General features: G+C 41.9%; 2 protein-coding genes across 2 annotated transcripts; both read left to right on the forward strand.

The window, feature by feature from the left end:
- The first annotated feature begins 29 nt into the window (after positions 1 to 29).
- On the forward strand, positions 30 to 4,926 carry adss1 (adenylosuccinate synthase 1). Its single transcript, XM_080042894.1, has 13 exons — positions 30 to 260; positions 1,209 to 1,311; positions 1,405 to 1,467; positions 1,560 to 1,610; positions 1,720 to 1,786; positions 1,920 to 2,027; positions 2,119 to 2,200; positions 2,297 to 2,423; positions 2,516 to 2,670; positions 3,820 to 3,944; positions 4,111 to 4,208; positions 4,333 to 4,482; positions 4,760 to 4,926. Exons 1-13 carry the CDS (start codon positions 72 to 74, stop codon positions 4,810 to 4,812), a joined length of 1,371 nt encoding a protein of 456 aa, XP_079899020.1. The 5' UTR covers positions 30 to 71; the 3' UTR covers positions 4,813 to 4,926.
- Positions 4,927 to 5,508: 582 nt separating this feature from the next.
- Positions 5,509 to 12,546, forward strand: siva1 (SIVA1, apoptosis-inducing factor). Its single transcript, XM_080042076.1, has 4 exons — positions 5,509 to 5,688; positions 6,023 to 6,196; positions 11,509 to 11,662; positions 12,325 to 12,546. The coding sequence occupies exons 1-4, from the start codon at positions 5,568 to 5,570 to the stop codon at positions 12,371 to 12,373; spliced, it is 498 nt and encodes a 165-aa protein (XP_079898202.1). The 5' UTR covers positions 5,509 to 5,567; the 3' UTR covers positions 12,374 to 12,546.
- The last annotated feature ends 7,188 nt before the right edge of the window (positions 12,547 to 19,734 follow it).

Below are 19,734 nucleotides of genomic sequence, written 5' to 3' on the forward strand. Positions count from 1 at the left end.
TTACAGATATGGCAATGCCCCCATCGCAGACCGTCCACTCTTCTTGAAACGGACGGACCAAAGCCACCGTCATGTCCCTCACCTGGTCGGCGAAAGACCACAAAAACATGTCTCAACCCGCCGCGGGCGGCCAGAAGCGATCGCGCAACGATGCGGGCAACAAAGTGACGGTGGTGCTCGGCGCGCAATGGGGAGATGAGGGTAAAGGGAAAGTCGTCGATTTGTTGGCGACAGAAGCCGACTACGTCTGCAGATGTCAGGTAAATTACTAGTGTGTCCGTGTGTTATTTGCTGAATTCATTTAATAACCTTTAATGGGAGCTGCCAGTTACTGGCCGCCTGGGGGAGCGCAACAGGTGCTCTGAAAACTCTAGTAGACTACGTGCGAGATTTCTGGTATGAGTTACTTCAAGTTGTCAGAATATCGCGTTTGCTAGCTGGGAAACCTTTTCGACTCATTGAGCCATTTGAGAAGATTTCTAACGGTGCACTCAATGCAAATGTCACAGTGATAGACCATTGCACTCAAATTTGCGAAACATTTGACAGGCAGAAGGCCAGATGTCCTTATTTATGATTTTAGCATTTGCATATGCACCTTTATAAGCCTGATTCCTCTATAGTTATTTTTCCTAAACCTATTGTATAGAGCTGCTGTCACTGACCCTCATTCAGCTGATCTCAAAGAGGTTACATAAGGGAAGGATTAGATTTGAGATAAATTAATTCAAACAAAAAAACTACTGCAAACGGGTCAGATTCTTTCCATAAGACATGGTCAGAATTCAGATGTCACTCGAGCACCAGAGCACACAGTGAAAGCTGCCAACAGTTGCTGTGTTGCACTTGTTGCACTTGATCCACTGACAAAACTAGCACCCTGTGTTCTGGAGGCTTGAAAGCCCCACCCACCGGGCCGGAGAGAGGTCACATTCTCAGGGAGGCTTGATATGTGAGAAGGCCAGGTCTTAGCCAGAGGGGAACGAAGTGGAGGCTCCACCGGGCACCAGCCAAGTCTGTTAAAATAGGTGCTGGAAAAGCTCTGTGAAATTGGGAAGAGGGCAGTCTGTTGCTGCCTCGTGAAAATAACATGAGACGTGCGTGTATGTGGCCGACTCTCATGTGCTGGCTCCAGGGTGTGAACATCAAACTGTTTTTGATCATGTGGTGTAAACCTTCTGTAATGTGTACCCTGCTTATGTCTCAAGGGGGGCAACAATGCAGGACACACAGTGGTCGTGGATGGCAAAGAGTATGACTTCCACCTCCTCCCCAGTGGAATCATCAACACCAAAAGCATATCACTCATCGGTAATGGCTTTCATTTGCATTTTCCAGAGGGAGCTTCATTGATAATATTAGTGCAGTTGAGTCTACATATTCCTTTTTCCTTTGTCCTTGCAGGTAACGGAGTCGTCATACATCTACCTGGCTTGTTTGAGGAAGGAGATAAAAACGATAAGAAAGGTATTTTCAAGGAACAATACACTTGAGACTTAATGCACTAGTGAAGATGAAAATCGGCGCTCACATGGACATGATTTCTGTTCTCTGACCAGGTCTGAAAGGCTGGGAGAAAAGACTGATTGTCTCAGACAGAGCTCACATTGGTATGTACACTATGTGTTACTATGTGTTACTGTTTAGAGATGTTGGCTTTTATAAGTGTGTGAAGCTGGACTTCGCTTGATTTTGTTTTTCCGTCTCCCCGCCCCGCAGTGTTTGATTTCCACCAGGTGGTCGATGGCCTACAGGAAACCGAGAGACAGGCACAAGAGGGAAAGAAGTAAGTGGTAGGAAAGGCAGGAGATGGTTCAGTGAAAGCCAGACCAGGCCCGCCAACGTTTACAGCACACTGCAATCAGTACAAATCTACATTCATTCCACTCATTATCACCTCTTGTGTTTCCCAATGTAAGCATTGGAACAACCAAAAAGGGCATTGGACCAGCATACTCCAGCAAAGCGTCTCGCACAGGCCTGCGCGTATGTGACCTCCTGGGCGACTTTAAGGAGTTCTCCACGAGGTAAAGGGTCGTGCATCATGGGAATGTGCCCAAGACCGGCACTGTAAACACACAGTTGTGACACAGTTCATGATTACCCTTCCATTTTCAGATTCAAGAACCTTGTCCGCCAGTATCAATCCATGTATCCCGCCTTGACGGTTGACGTCGAGGATCAACTGAAGAAACTCAAGGTAGAAACGGGCTGACGACGAGTGACTGATTAATGATTGCCATTTGCTTCCAACAAAAAAGAAAAAACACATTTCTGTCTTCGGGTTTACGTGCAGGACTACGGAGAGAGATTGCGGCCGATGGTCAGAGACGGGGTCTATTACATGTACGAGGCTCTCCATGGACCTCCGAAGAAAATTCTGGTTGAGGGGGCCAACGCCGCCCTCCTCGACATTGACTTTGGTGGGGTAAAATGAAAATACATATGTGATTTTCTCGGCTCTTTCGGAAAGGAGTCGGCGCTAAAACAAACTTAACGAAAATATTCTCCACAGGCACGTATCCTTTTGTGACATCATCAAACTGCACCGTGGGCGGGGCGTGCACCGGTCTTGGCATCCCTCCCCTGAATATTGGCGATGTGTTTGGTGTATCAAAGGCCTACACCACCCGGGTTGGAATCGGAGCCTTCCCCACAGAGCAACTCAATGTAAGAGTTCGGTATATTACCCCCAAGTAAATCAGCAAGATCTCTGGGACATGAAAACTAGAAGTTGTTTTTCTTTTTCTTTTCTGGCCCCTTAACACATGGCGTGAACATGTAACCCGCTGATATTGAGCTTGACATGTACCGTTTTGTTTGCGGGACCATGTGGCTGACCCACAGGCGCGGGGAAAGGGCAGGGGAGAGGCGGGGTCCCTCTTCGGCTGAGTGCAGCTGTCAGATTTAGTGGGAGATGGACACAAACACACTTTACCTCTCATGCAGATCACATGTGTTTCACAGGGATAAATTTAGGGCCAGAGTCCGGGTTCAGGATATATTTACTGTGTGTGAGCTGGGGTTATGTTTCTTGTCACGGGAGCTGACTTTAGGGATATACAGTAGGTCAGGATGTTAAAAACGTTATCCCCCACAGCCCATGTGATGTGTTATTGTACTCAGCTGTGATTCTAACCAGCAAAGTCACTGCGTATTTGGTTTCTGTGGGTTTATAAAATGCATGATCATTTAAAGCCAAATCCACACAATCCATCTACCTATGTGATTTGGGAATTAGTGGCAATAGTAAGCATCGGAGAAGAGTTAGGCCTGTTTGTCAATCCAAATTAAAGATGGATATTGCCATTTAAGTATGATAAGGTCTCCTTACATTTGGTTTAGATGAAGGGGGTTGTGCTTTGATTTTATGTTATCTTATTGGTTTTCACACAGTCATTCAAATACAAAATATTACATAATTACATGTTGGACAGGTCAGAAACCTGTGGGGGGCTAATAAGGAAACCTCACCAGGTGCTCTGGTTCTTTATGACACATTAAGTATTTTGAACCAATCATGGCAGTTCTCTGCCCGAACATTCTAAAAAACTGAGATGGGAACTGAAAATGACTGAGTGACGGTTGCCATGGAGACTGTTTGATACATGAGCCTGGGAGCCACGCCCACACAGTCCTTTCAAACAAGCTGGCTTAATGTCTAGCTATTAATTAATCAGATTTTTGTAAAAGCTTATTGAGACATCATATATTGCTTTTTGCTATTTTAGATCAGGTTTCCAGAGGCTTCTTGTTTATGTAGCCTAGGCCTGTTATAAATTTACAGATGTTTTTTCTTCTTCCCTCTGTTTACTCCAGGCAGTAGGGGAGCTGCTGCAGACGAGGGGTCATGAGGTGGGTGTAACCACGGGAAGGAAGCGGCGTTGTGGCTGGTTGGATCTTGTCATCGTCAGATACGCTCATATGATTAATGGCTTCACCGCGTGAGTAGCTAGAGGCAGTTTAAGCAAAGCATCACTTGGTGTTGCGGTTGTTTGAATACTGAAGACTATTTACCTTCCAGGCTTTCTTTTTTTCCCCCCCTGTACGTTCATAAATGACATGATAATTATGAACAGTTCTCAAATAAAAATGTCACCTGCCCAACAGCATTGCTTTGACAAAACTTGACATTCTGGATGTGGTGGATGAAATCAAAGTTGGAGTCGCCTACAAAATCAATGGAAAAAGAATTCCCCATTTCCCAGGTAATTTAACAGAAAAAAAAACGCATTTACGCAGATCAGGACTGCCTCACCCGTCTTCTGTGTTTGACGACATATAACACAGAGTTAAAGATTGTTAAAAATGTGTTTCTTTTTTCAATCATAGCAAACATGGACGTTTTGCAAAAGGTGGAGGTTGAGTATGAGTCCTTCCCCGGCTGGAAGTCGGACACCTCTGCAGCCAGGAAGTGGAATGACCTCCCAGCCAAGGCACAAAACTACATCCGCTTCATTGAGAACCACATTGGAGTTCCCAGTACGTTTGACTCAAAACATCCAGCTTTGCACATCTTAAATCTACTTTGCAGAACACACAAATTAATATGGAAGAATGCAGAAAGCTAGGGTCAACAATACATCCCCTGAAGGTCTCCAAATCAAAATAAATAGTGTTGCAGGAATGCATTATTTCCATTGGATGGCACTATTTGTACTGCAGAGCAGACAATTTTTCAAACATGTGATTGTTAGGACTTCTATGGGTTTTTCAACATGTCTAACCTTTTTTCCCATTTCTTTCTCTCTCTGTATAGTCAAGTGGGTTGGTGTTGGAAAGTCCAGAGAGTGCATGATCCAGATGTTCTAAATGGAACACCATTATCTCCGCTTGATGGAAGCACTGACGATGTGGCATCTTTTAACTACTTAAATTGATCTTCTCCTCATTATCTAATAAACAAAACACCTGTGTAACCCTGGAGCGGTGATGACTATGTTCATTTTGTTGCAGTCAAATATATTTGCTCTATTATTAGCCTATACAATTATTAAGCGACTTTGAGTTTCTAAAAAAGCGCTATACAAATACAATGTATTATAATTATTAGATTTGACCATAAGTGTCCATATATGACTGTATCACGAATCTAAACAGAACCAATGTTTTTATATATTCAGTGTGGGCCCTATGTAGCCTAGGTCATTCAGTATACTCTTTGGTTTTCTGGAGCCCAGCTTGACTGCATGTAAAGTAAACATGATCAGTTGATGCAATAATCCATAAACCACTTTTATAGTTGTGAAGGTAGGTAGGCCTATATAGGGCTATTATGGTAGGCATTCATTAGTTCATGAATATGATGATATGATATGACAAAACACGCATTATTTGTACAAAATGTACAAAACGACAGCACATGAAGGTAGCACAGCTGCAGATATATAGCAAACAATCACGTGACAGCAGAGCTGTTATCGGATTGGCTCCTAGCTTTCACGTGACAATAAAGGATGCGTGTGATTGGTTCCCTGTCAATTTACTCTTATTTTTCCCGCAAGAAAACAAGCGTGGGAGTCCATGGGATTGTAGCAGGACTTTTTGTTTTGTTTTTTGAAGCCAAAATGCCGAAACGAGCTTGTCCTTTTCCGCAAACCTTCTCGTCCCAATATAAAATACATATCGGACAACAGGAGCTGAATAATTTCGGGGTGTTTGGGAACAAATACAAGCAGGACATCTACGGTAAGTACGCTAGCGCGGATACATCGCTGCATGCTACTAATGTTAGCTTCGTCTGTGCGTTTGTTTGGTATGTAACAGTAACGCGTTGGTTACATTTGCCCATTTTCCTCAAACGACTAGTCATGTAGAACTCAATAGTTAGGCCTTTTGACAGTTAGCACTTTCGTAAAATGACTGTCGGACAAGGTAATCATTGTCAATACGCTGTCACTGGCCTCTGAATTACCTCACAGCCGACGGAGTGACTTTACTGTGTCGGAAATGTCTCTCGGGTTTGGTCAGCTGAGTTGATCAGATGTAATGTCGCTCATGAGTGGCTCTTTGTTTTTCACAGATAAAACGAAGAATTTGCTCTTCAATGGTGCCAAGGCTGTGGTGGGCAAAATATGGACCGGAGAGCAGCAGCCCACTGGACTAGCTGAGACACCTGCGTGCAGCCAGGCACTGCTGAGAGGACAGACGCTGATTGGACATGACTGGAGACTGACGAAAACAAACGCTGCTCAGGGTGAGCCTGGGCGGACAATAAGGAGGAAAGGAAGGCTATAGTGTTGACCAATGATCTGTCAAACAAAACAAATTTGATCATATTTCTAAAACCACCTGTTGCCATGCGTACAACCTCTTCCACGGTCGACCGAAGACGGTATCCTTTCAACCATTCAAACATCTGTTTCATAGAACTACTTTTTTTTTTTGCAATTGGGGGAAACCCCCAGATTACATTTCGGCTTTGGGCGAGGTCCACAGTCAAAACGGAAAAACCTCAACGCTATTGAAGCTTAAAAGTAAACAACGTCCAAATATGTGAGAACAGGGACATCTACTGATGACAGCAGAGCAGTGAAGAGGCTGATTTTGGGACTGTGTCCTCCCTAAGACATGCTGACGTTATTAGTTAAAGGTCTTCATTCTTTGGACTGCCAGAAAAGCTTGCTAAACTTGCTCTTTACCCACGTTTTAAAAAAATAAGGCTGCATCCAGTGCTCCTCATGAAGGCAGCGTAAAAAATAGTAGATTCAAGTACAGCAACTTTAGTACAGAATTCCTACTTTGTGTTCCTTCCCTCCATTGTCTAGGGAAGCACAAATGGGTATTTTTTAATTTTTTGAAGTAACACTCAAATCACACAGTTCAGCTGTTTAGTCATGCGCGTATTTTTTTTTATGTTGACGTGTCCACCTATACTTTAAAGGTGCACTATCATTCGGTGTGTCAGAGAAGTGAACATTTTCTAAAGTATATTCTCATAACTGAATAGAAAAACTTTCCTCACAGGAATATTGGATCCCTGTAAAACTTAGAAGATAGAAAGCTTCCTTTTAAAAGTAACTATTTCACTGTCGTTGTTTACAGCAGCAGGTCCCACAGTTTTCCTTACAAACCTATTCTAGTCTTGCGATTAGTTTGAGGTGTTTCAGAATAATTTTGTATAGATTTATTCAATTGTAAGAACATACACACATAGACAAAATATGTTTTGTAAACTTACTGCAGGCTCTGCATATGGGGAAAGGAGACCGCTTCCCCTGAAACTGGCATAGTGCAATTATTATTTTTATTTTTTTAATGACAACTTCACTCCCGATGCTGAAAGCAAATTGTTAGTTCAGTTCCTGCTCTTCGCCAGCAGGTGTCAGGGTCGTCACAGATTGAATTGCTCGCTGTGGTTACTTTTTGCCTTGCAGTGCTTTTGCTTGATAGGCCAGGCAAAGTAAGGCATTTTGGGGCCAAAAATAGAATAAATTGTAAAATAATTTTTTTCAGCTCAGATAATTTCTATGAGGTGTCCAGAACAACATACTAAAAGTCCTAAGAAATCCTAGTTGAGGAAATATGTTTAATTCTCATCAATCCGAGATGTGTGCCAATAAGGCTAGACACCAATAAATCCCAATAGGGCTATTTTTTTCCTTTAGTCCTTTCAAAATGAAACTTTACACAATGAAAGTATCCATGAAAATTTAAATGTTTTGTATTACAAGTTTCTTTGAAAATGAATTTTAATATGCAAATGAGCTATACACTAATCGTACATGCCCAAAATAAACCCAAATAGGCTTAATTTTTTCCTTTACTCCTACCACAATAAAACTTTACATAGTAAAAGTATACTTAAAAAGTAAAACATTTTGTATTACAAGTTTCTTTTTAAATGAATTTGAATATGCACATGAGCTCCACACTTATTTAATATCCAATCATCGTACTGCCAATGGGTGATGGCGATGCTGCTTTTAGACTGGCCTCTAACCTGAAAAACTGCCTGGCTTACCTGCCAGGGGTATAACGGGTGCCTCTCATGAATTAGATTTGTCTCTTCAAATACCACTGCATGCAATTTGATAGCACTACATCCAATCAGAGCAATGAACAAGGTGACGTATTAAGCCCCGTTCATTTAACAAACAGCGGGATTAACTGCTAAATTGAACTTTTGCCGTGGTCGGTCAGCAAAACAGAACATTCCTCTTACTTGCTAATGAAAGATTTGAGTGCCGTCTTCCAAATTGTAAAGGGTCGAGGCCCCAGAGCACCATACATAGGGCTCTGGCCCGCCCATATCAGATAGAACCAATTAAAACGCAGCTCAGGATTTCTTGACATATTTAATGAGCTTCAATGGAGAGTGCCCAGACCAACAGGCGCAGCACATTTAATTTGCCAGCGCCTAGTGGCAGGTCTGGAGTTCCAGGCCAGTGCCATGCCCTTTCCTATGCCAAATAGACGAGATGTAGAATCGCAGCCTGAAATGGCATGGAGAAAGAGGAGATTGTCACACACCTTGGGACCAAGTAACTCCTTTGTCTACTTTATGCACCATATCCGTCTTGTTTTTGTTGCTTTCTTTGGTTCTGGTGCCAGAAACAGCTCGTGTGCATTCAGATCAGCATGATGCAACAAGAGTAGGGGTGAGAATCTCTTAGCACCTCACGATTCAATTCCGAGGTCAACGATTCGATTCAAAATCGATTCTCGATGCAATTTTTTTTTTACGTACATACCTATGTGTGATTTTCAAAAATATATTTATATACACATCTGAGTTTGCTAATCACTTCCTACTTTTGTAATGATAATTAAAAACAATCAACAGATGAATTACCTTCTCTAATATTGTATTAGAGAAAAAGCTTTTCTTGTCACAAATATGACTTTCTATGACCAGTGCAATAATCAATGCAGCTTGCATTTCAACACAATATGGAAGTATGTAAAAACTAAACCGGTTCAGTTTAATTTTCTTTATACTCTTGTGAATCATGTTTCTATAGGATTTCTATTCTATTATTTTCTGTCATTTCAACACATTGTGCAAAAAGTATGGCTTGGAATTCAGCTCTCATACAAAAACGTAAACAGACACAAAGCCAGTGCAGGTCACATGGGTTTGCTGCTCTCTGCCCTTTTGTCGCCACTTTTAACAACTCACACTTGTGTGGTGTGCATGCGCAGTGGCGTAGGAAATACTAATATTAAATACTAGTAAAAAAAATAATAATAATATATATATAATTTTTTTTCTTTTTTAATAAATCGATTATTAACTTTTATGAATCGATTCGGAATCGTTCGCGAGAGAATCGCGATTAATCGGAAAATCGATTATTTTTCCCACCCCTAAACAAGAGTACTATCATGTCTGTCATCACCTACTGAGACTGTGTCTTTTGTTCTGGCAGAGGCAATGGCAGTTTGGACAATGAGCACATCTGCATCGTGCTTTGCATGGTTTGTTATACACCATTTTTATCTTACAAGTTTCTTTGAAAATGAATTTTAATATGCAAATTAGCTATACTCTAATCAAATATAGGCTACCCAAAATATATCCGCATAGGCTTCATTTTTTCCTTTAAAGATCCAAGTGACTGCTGCAGATATTGCTGCGGTTGGTTGCATACACATTCAGTACTTTATGAGTCCTCCTATACGTGAACCTATTGTGTATCAGCCACTGGCTCTGTTGCCAGCAGATAACAAAACATCACAGCTGGATGTTTTGTGGAAGACATCCCTACTCCTTCACTCTCAAAGGCCATCATGGTCTGGTATGATGCAGATCTTGCATCTTCTAGATGAACACCCTGAGAGAGTTTCAGTAACATTCCTTCCAATGATTGATCTTGATCCCAGTGATGAATCCTACATATACTCAACATTGAGGTGTGTGGCAACTCAAGCTCTGCAGTATGATGTGACCCCTGTTCTGACGTTCAACCAACCCCTTCTGGAAAGCCTTGACCATTATAAGTTAACTTCTAATACAAATGTTTTACTTTTCATGTAGACTTTCACTTTGTAAAGTTTTAATGTGGTAGGAGTAAAGGTAAAAATTAAGCCTATGCAGATATATTTTGGGTAGCCTATATTTGATTAGTGCATAGCTCATTTGCATATTAAAATTCATTCTCAAAGAAACTTGTAAGTCAGACAAACAATGGTGTATCACAAACCATGCAAAGCACATGTGCTCATTGTCCAAACTGCCATTGCCTCTGCCAGAACAAAAGACACAGTCTCAGTAGGTGATGACACAGACTTGTTAGTACTCTTGTTGCATCATACTGATCTGAATGCACACAAGCTGTTTATGGCACAAGAACCAAATAAATTAATGTATAGCTGTCCCCAGACAAATGTGCAACATCACATCTCTCTTCCTGAGATCCTCTGAGATTGTCTTTCCCTTTTGGCATGTCTGACCTGTATGGGTTCACTTTGGTGAGCCTAAACTGACCGGGTTTTATCTGTGTTTTATCTGGTGCCGCCCAATTACTTCCCTAAAGATCTCTCATTACATTGGTCCATTTCATCACTCAATTTGGCCCACCTGATTGTGTTTACCTGCTCAATTTAAGCAATGCAGCTCAGGGTTCACAAACTTTTGCACATACAAAAGTTGTCAAATAATTTATTTATCAGTTTTAACAATTGATTTCCGGTAAAGAATTGATAAACAAAAATCTGTTATTTCATATAAAAAATACTGGTATTGATAAAAATTTATTAATGATAGTCAAAATAAATAAAATTCCAAAAGGCGAGTTAATTGGTCCCAAGGTGTCTGACAATCTCCTCTTTCTCCATGCCATTTCAGGCTGTGATTCTACGTCTCGTCTATTTGGCATTGGAAAGGGAATGGCACTGAAAAAAGTAAAAAATTACACTAGCTGGGGGGGGGGGGGGGGGTCTAATTCATGAGAGGCACCTGTTATAAGTAAGCCAGGCAGTTTTTCAGGTTAGAGGCCAGTCTAAAAGCAGCATCGCCATCACCCATTGGCAGTACGATGATAGGATATTCAATAAGTGTGGAGCTCATGTGCATATTCAAATTCATTTAAAAAGAAACTTGTAATACAAAATGTTTTACTTTTCAAGTATACTTTTACTATGTAACGTTTTATTGTGGTAGGAGTAAAGGAAAAAATTAAGCCTATTTGGGTTTATTTTGGGCATGTACGATTAGTGTATAGCTCATTTGCATATTAAATTTTTTTTTCAAAGAAACTTGTAATACAAAACATTTACATTTTCATGGATACTTTCATTGTGTAAAGTTTCATTTTGATAGGACTAAAGGAAAAAAATAGCCCTATTGGGATTTATTGGTGTCTAGCCTTATTGGCACACATCTCGGGTTGATGAGAATTAAACATATTTCCTCAACTAGGATTTCTTAGGACTTTTAGTATGTTGTTCTGGACACCTCATAGAAATGATCTGAGCTGAAAAAAAATCTTTTACAATTTATTCTATGAAAAACGCTATTTTGCCTGGACTATAATGCTCATTGGTTGTGTGTGTGCTTGTGTCCAGGTGTGGCAGTGGCCCCTACCGGCTGCTGTGTGTGTCAGAAGAGCCAGGGTTCCATGTCGCAATGCTCCCAATGTGAGCGTCTAGCCTGCTCCTCCTGTACCCGACAGTGCTGCGACTGCTCCAGCCTCTGCTGCTCCGTCTGCTCCATCATAGAGTAAGTTTCCCCAAAAGGTTTAAACGTCCTAATGCACAGATATATTGACAAGCTAATGCTATCGATGTCAGCTATTGTTGGAGGTAAGCGGCTGTATCTACATCAGTAATATTTGTAATTCTGATGTATTGTTTACTTGCAACAATTGCATTTTCGTCACTTTGAATTGATTCAATCGTCATTGTTTCGAAAATTCTGATTTTAATAAATTGCCATGTTTGTAAAGCTTCACCTCTTTGCAAATGCAGTAGGTGCCCCACCCCCGCCCGCCGCTTCAAAGTATAATTTTGGTCTATTTTTAAATGGAGAGGCCATGCATGCTAAGGTTAATTAGGTTAGGTTAAACTTGGCAAATCATGGCTTTAGCGTTCAAATGTGTTTTTTAATATGAGATAGAAGGGTGTACAAGCTGGCAAGGCATTCCTTTTGTGCGTCTGCTATGTACTATTACTGGTTGTGTTTGGTTCTAATCCATTTGGATTGAGAGAAAATGAGTTAAAAGAATGTGTCAGCCTGGTTAACTAAAGGGAGGTGAAGTAAAGCTATAAGTTGGTTTTCCACTGAACCTGCTCCCAATGAGTGTGACGAATAGGGAGAGCAATATTCTTCTTTCTTTTTTCAAGAATAAAATGCGAAATTAATATATTTAGTCTCTTCCACAGTTACAGCGGACGATACGATCAAGTAATGTGCTGCAGTTGCTCGACGTAAAAGGACCAAAGGACGGATCAGGAGTTTATCTTTGAAATATATATATAGTTTCCACTCATGAAATATTACTAAGAATGAATTTTATGCCTGAGATTTTTTTTTAATGTTGCCTATGTTTTCTTATATGTATTGCAATATAAAAGTAACTGAAATAAACTTGAACTTTTTTGTACACAGTTAAAGGTTATGATGTCGTATCTCTTCGGTGCATCTGTCACAGTGTGTATTTTGACTGGAGGGGCGAGGTAAGGGAATTGTTTAACACAGGCATCGGAAATCTGCCAATGGCCCTAAAATGTTCCCTAGCTATGGTCCTCCTATGTTGCAGAAGACATCAGCAGATGGCAGCACACCTCAAGGACTCCGTTGAGGGATGAGTTCCTTTTAGACTGGGCCATATTCGGAGGGTATGGCACAAGTCGTCTCTCCTCAACTGGACACATGCATTTATCTCACTATGCTAAGCGAGCACATCCTCAACCTTCTTTAAGTGGAGGTGTGACAGTTGTGTCTGGGCTCGCCTTGTGAATGTGGAAATCCAGATCCAGCCTGGCTGGACTGACCTTGAGAATCTGCGTTTAAAAGTGTTTATTAAAACAAAGACGACCCAGAGGTTGAGCACAACCAGACAGTTTGGCTACTTTCACCCCTGCTAGACGCGACCTTGAGATGCAGTCATCATCTCTTCTTCATTGTGCGCTGTGAGTAATTGTCCTCAGCGGCAGAAGTCCTTTTATAGGAAGCAATCACGTGACGTGGGTCTTATAGACATTAGCTTGGATGAGTGCACTTCCTGGAGCTTACTGCAAAAGCACACTTGGGCTGTTGCTGTTGTTGAGCGCCACATCCCCCTGCTCAGCGGGCCAGTTGTGGCTCCGCTCTTTGGGGAGCTCTGCAGTTGGTGTCCGAGGGGCACCGCTTGATTTCTGGCCCAGTGAACAGACAGCTGCTGGCAAGCAAGGCGTCAAGTTGTCTGCACAATTCTTGCTAAGGCTTTTAAGGAACTCGGAGGTGGATATAAAACACTTGACAGGAAGGCATTCACTTGTGCAGCTGCATCTTTTTTTTTTATTGTCTAATTAAATTCAGCTCTGATATCCCATTATTCTCAGGCTGGTGGCTGGGTGTTACACACCCTAACCCTGCTCCTTTTTATTTCAACAAAATTGTCTTTTTCCTCTTAAGAATATGTCAAATCAACAAGTAGCTTATAACTTTTCTAACAAAGTATTTTTATTTTTGTTGGACATGATCGGGGAACGTTTCTTAATGGTCCATCGTCTCTGTTGTATATACTCAGCGGTGCAGCCCAATAGCTTAGGCTAGTTGATAAGATGTGCAAAAGTGTCCATAAGTACATACATGTAGTGTTTTGCTGAAGGAACATAGTAAGACTACACATGCAGAAATGTATGGTTACAACAGACAAAAGTGGGGGGAAAAACTTGTTCACCTCTGTTCTATTCTATCCTCCAATGCAAATCCAATGAAAGAGGGAGCATCCCTCTTGTCCTTTTCTGTCCTGGGAGAATGGCTTTGTCTTTATCACATGAGTAACACATTTAGGAATTATGAGTCAAGGTGACCCACAAATATTTTAAAGCCCTGTGTTGAACATTGAAAAAGTCACCTCATTACCCAGTTGTTCCAGACAATTCCCTGTGATCCATCATTGCGTCAGACCTCCCTTTGGTGTCCTTGTATTTAGAAAAAAAAGGGATTGTTATAATGAGTGACAGTGGAGGAAGCAGTGTCTGTCCTTCCAGGTTCATCCACCATTCACTTCTGTTTGATCTCAGCTGCTCACCCAATACTCTTAGCAAATAGTTTTGCTGCTATAGCAGGATTCTCTCTGTCAAACTCTATGATGATGTGATGTGGTTTTTGTGCCCTTCAAAATAAGAGGTTGCAGCTGTCAATGTTTTCAGCACATCCCCATCCGTGACACCCAAAGAGGGAAGGGTGAGGTCACGGTGTGTTCCCACCACCAATGCTCCTCATCTTCTCCCCCCCCCCCCCTTTTTACATTTGTGTGTGTGTGTGTGTGTGTGTGGCATGGGTTGTCTGCCTAAAGGAGAAAGGGGGCCACATAATCACCCACAGTTCTCCCAGACAGGACCAACTGCAGTGGGCCAGCCAGCGGGAGCACGTGGCTTTGTCTTTCCCCCCATTCTTTCGGGGACCAGCTGTGGTCTGAGTGCGGGCGAGCGTCAAGCCCAGTGATGCTGCTGCTATAAATATGCGTCAACGAGTGTGAGTAAGTGACAGCTGTACAGTGGACCAAGGACACACTGTCTTGGCACTAGTCAGGGCGAGCCACTCCAAAAAAGGCCAACCCAGTGTGAGAGCACTAGTTGATATGTATTTATGCACTTGTGGCAATTTATATGGAGGTAAATGCAGTCCAGGCTGAGGCTTTAGACTTGGTTTTAGAACTTTAGTGCTGCTTCAAAACGTGGATTTAGCCTCACGCCTCACAAGTTGGCAATAATGTTTACCTTTTGAGATTTTTCTATTACACCATGCTATAATATGTTTAAGTGGGAACTAAAAAACCTTTGTTTATTTGTGGGTGCAATGTGATACAGGATTTCCTGAAAGTCAAAAGAATGGCTCCTCTAAAATTAAGTGGATGATAACCATATGCATGTGTTGATACGGAGAGGGAGAAAGCAATCTACCCGTGTGTGTGTACACAAGCTTGTGTGTGTGCGACTGTTTGTGTGCCCTTTTCAAGTGTGACCACCTGTCTTTTGTTAAGAAATAAATAAATAAACACAGGCCACACCAGCTGTCCCTGGCAGGCCGTCCCTTCAGAGGTCAAGGGCTCCCACCGCTGGCCTTGTTGAGGCGGTGGACACTTACAACTTTCCTCTCAACTTCTCACAAGTACCTCTAACACACACGCAAACACACACACACGCACACACACACACACACACACACACACAAAATACTCCCAGCCAAAATGAGGCCGGCTTTGAGCCACTGGTGAGGAATGTTTTATTACACCACCGAGTTACACACTGCACATATCCCAGCTCGTCGCCCTGCGGCTAAGCCTTATCACATGGGCCCTACTTTCCATGTGAAGGTTTTTGCTCTGTAAGAATGGCACACACACACACACACACACACACACACACACACACACACACACACACAAGGCAGTCTGAGCCCTGGATCCACATCAGGCAGATGTGAGGTGTTGGTGCCAGTGAGCGCTCTGAGGCCTGCTTGCTGCTGTTGCGGATGTGGACAGAGTGAGGCGGCCTTCTGCACTGGCTTGCAGAAGGCCCTTATTTACTGGGAGCTGTTCAGGGTGTTTATGAATGATCTTGGGAGGAGGACATTGTTTTCTTTATGTTTGGAGCTGCCTGGGCCAGCGCCGCTGTGTCGTCTGTTTGTGCATAAAGTACGTGCCGGGGAGCTGGGCCAGACAATGGCCTGGCTGAGCTACTACCCACGCACACAATAGAGTGGTGGGATGAGGCCGAGGTTTGGGGCCGTGGTTTTGGGGGCTGTGTGTGTGTGTGTGTGTGTGTGTGTGTGTGTGTGTGTGTGTGTGTGTTGGAGAGGTAGGATAGATGGGGGGCAGGGGCAGTTGGATGCAACCCCTTGTCTGTATGGCTTTCCCAGAGTGGGTGAGCTGTGACTGGGGCTGGGGGAGGGCGGTGGGAACCCGAGCACATCCCCATTGGGATCACGTAGCAGAGCAGCTGGATTTCTTTCATGGTGCAGCCGTGAAATAATTAAAAGTTCTCGCCATTGAAATTGTCCAGTGAATTGGCATGAAGCCCCTCAAGTAGGCTAGACAGACATCTATGTGGGTTTTTTTTTCCACTTACAGATAGATGTGTGTGCATATGCGAGTGTGTCGTTTAGGTTGTTGTAGCAGATGTAATCAAGGAGAGCTTCAGTAAGAACTCCATAACAAAGTGACTTGGCTTTGTTATCCCATGGTTTATCTCCCTTTTTTAAAAGTATTGGCAACAGGTCAGGAACAATGGGAGCCCATCTTGAAAGGGCTCCGTCCTTGAGCCGAGTTTATGGTGTCAGAGTGATCGAGCCTGTAAGACCAGCAGCATTATCACATTCTGTTGTCTCTGTACACATTGCAGTGCTTCCTCCACACACACGGAGAGAGAGACAGAGACACACACACACACACACAGTCTGGCTGATTGTTGCTGCTGTGTGTCAGGCGAGTGTATTGTCCTTCAGTAGTAAGAGTACCAGAGCCTACTTCCACTTTTTTTTATATACTTGTTTATTAATCTCATCGTATGCTGATGACTCAACCTGTTCCATCTGAAATTGATATGTTTGAAAGGTGTGAACTTGAATCAAATACACGGACAGTAGTCAATGAATAAAGACACACAAAGAAGGAAAGTTGTTCCATTTTATTCTATGCATAATCTTAAGAAATACCTAAATCAAGATTGTCACATTTCCACAGCACACACACGCACGCACACACACACACACAAACACACACAAACACACAATCACACTCCAAAAAGCGCAAACAAAGAAAATCCACATACAGTTATAGATCAAAGTATATTGCCTCAGTATCTAAGTAATGTCAATTCTTCATAAGGATTGTCCTCTAATCTCTACCCCACTAACACTGAAGCGATTGATTACTATAAAATATACATTTTCTTATTAAAAAATTATATTAAATTCTAATGGCACTTCTACAAATTCTATTAAAAAGATTTTTTTTATTGTTTGACATGTTCGAAGCCTTTTTTTTTGTTTTGTTTTTTTAACCAAATGAAAACTGAGACAAATGTTTTGCACAAGAAGCAAATGCAATAATAAATATTTCTCATGATTATACACAATTTTCACAGTTGTAACCTGCAGAGGACCAAAAAAAAATATATAAAAAAAAAAAAAATTCCAGTATCAGTAAAAGTCGTCATACAGCATGAGTTAGGCGAACATAGCCCTCGATCAAGAGCAGCGCCATTTCCACAGAAGAAACAATCAAAATCTCAGTGTTTTCACATTCAACAGTGACATTAACTAAAGGACTGGACTGTTAGTTCCCAGGAGTATTGGCTCACTTTCAAGCCAAATCACAATAATGCTTGTCTTCAGTTGAACATGTCCAAAATACAGATTTATTCAGATAAACAAAAGAAATTGTCAAAAAAAAAAAAAAAACTTCAATGTAATCTCTCGCAAAAAGCAGCAACAAATAGATGGACTCCAAACTTTGAGCTTGTTTGATTGGACATTTTGATAAAATTAAGGAAGTGAATCCCTTCAGTGGGCCACTGTTGCTGTGAACTTTACCAGCGCGGTCAACGGGCAAAATGTACAATATAGAAGAAAAAAAGGGGGGGGGCTCCAGATGCAGCACCTATTTGTGTGTCTACAAGGCACAAGTGGTGATCATCCTGGAGGTATAAATAAAGACTGCAAACAATAAAAGACAAAATATTAATTTCACATATTAGTTAGTTTTTCTACCTATACACATGTACATTAGGGAGTCAAGCGATTTGCACCAGGTAAGAAATGTTCCTTTGAAGAAGAAAGGAAAAAATTAAACAGTGACATATACATTCCTGTGTGTGTTCTGATTGAAGTATATCTTTTTTTCATGAGGCTATTATTATTATCAAACCACTATACGCAAAAGCTGAAATCTATCTATTGTTCTGAAGACCATAACCAAAAAGGGGATTAGAACTCTCAGGGCGATGCAAACATGTTTGTGCAAGTAAACACTGTAGCCAAATCCCATTTCTTGTCAAAATGACACACAAAGCCTGGTTCACTCCGAGCCCCATCGCTGGCTGCAGGTCAGGGCGGGGAGTGGAAAAATACAGACTTGCGGGTGATTCTGAGAGAAACGGTTGGATTCCTTCTAGACTTGGGCTCTCCTTCCATTTAGAAAAAAAACAAAAAAAAACACATTGCAAGCTGAGATATTATATGTCAATTCACTTCTGTGTTCTGAAGAAGTCTGGTTGATTAACAACAAAAAAAGCACCTTAGGGTGTGTCTATGTTGAAATGGACAGGTGGTCAGCACAGCACCAACATGTGACCTCTGGCGTCATAGTTGCTAGACATACAATTTGTCGAACTCAAAAATGTTTTTCTAATCCAGCACAATACTCCGATAACTGATATGCCTTTGATAGCTGTGCATTCAAATCACCTTGGTATCTCCTCCATGTAGAGGAACAATGGAGTATTTATCTACTGCATGCTGGGAGGAGAGGGGGAGGGGGGGGGGGGGTCCTGTTCTTTGAGGCCTTCAAACAATACACCTGTTAACAGTGTCCTTGGTCTCCCTTTGCTAGATACATTTCTCACATTCCAATGGATCCATTCAATACAGAAAAGTGCAAAGAGAGACCTGCGCTGCCTTTTTTTCTCCCCAGCACGGCTCGGAGGGGAGACACACAATGATCCCTTGAGAACTACCTGGGACTTGGTGGTGGTGGTGGTGGGGAGGGAACAATGCCTGTATTGTCTCATTTCTATAGGTAGCCAGCGCCATATCGGTGTGGCTGTGTTTGTGAACAACTGTTTCCTGTAGGAGGAAAAATAGCAGTTGGAGCGGTATTAACTGTTCCTGAGTCCAATCGAGTCTTGAATGTGGGAAAAATAAGGAACCAGACTCCCTAGGGTGTGGGAAGGTGGGGTGTGTGGGGGGGGGTTGGGACGTGACGCTTTTAAGAGACTGCAGCCTTAATAAGACACCTGACTCTCTCCACCTTCACATGTGTTGTAACACGGAAAAAGAAACAAAACAGTTTGATAAATAGAATATATATTTACATTAAATATACATATAGTAAGAAATAGCAGCCTAGATAATAGTGTTGAAAACTATATGCATGCTATAAACAAGTGCTTCTCTAGGTTCCATGTGACAAATCTTGACATACGCCGCACAGATTTCTCTACATGGTATATTAAAATACAGTTACAGTAACTCGATTTGCACAGAGGAAAAAAGAACAGACAGCCCCTCCCCAATACCAGTTATAAGTAGTACCAAGCTATAGGCAAGACACCGTGTCTTCCCAGCTTTTTAGAAATAAGAACTACTACGCCTACAGTAAACCCTGAACCAAGTCAAACTAATAAATAACTTCTGATCAAGTCTTCTCAGGACAGATTAGACAAATATCATGAACTGTTTTAGTGCTACGCCCACCTGTTAGGAATCCATAAATAGCATCTCTGTGAAATCCATTTTCGAGGACAACTTTGTGAAAAGGCTCCCCCAACTTCATCAGTAGTAACTCACGCCACGCGTATACAGTAAGGAGAAGATATAATAATGTGAAAAAAGGCTGGTTTCTGAGAAAGAAAAAGTCAGCA

This window comes from Ammodytes marinus (genome assembly GCF_949987685.1).
Source record: "Ammodytes marinus genome assembly, chromosome: 15".
Classification (NCBI taxonomy): domain Eukaryota; kingdom Metazoa; phylum Chordata; class Actinopteri; order Uranoscopiformes; family Ammodytidae; genus Ammodytes; species Ammodytes marinus.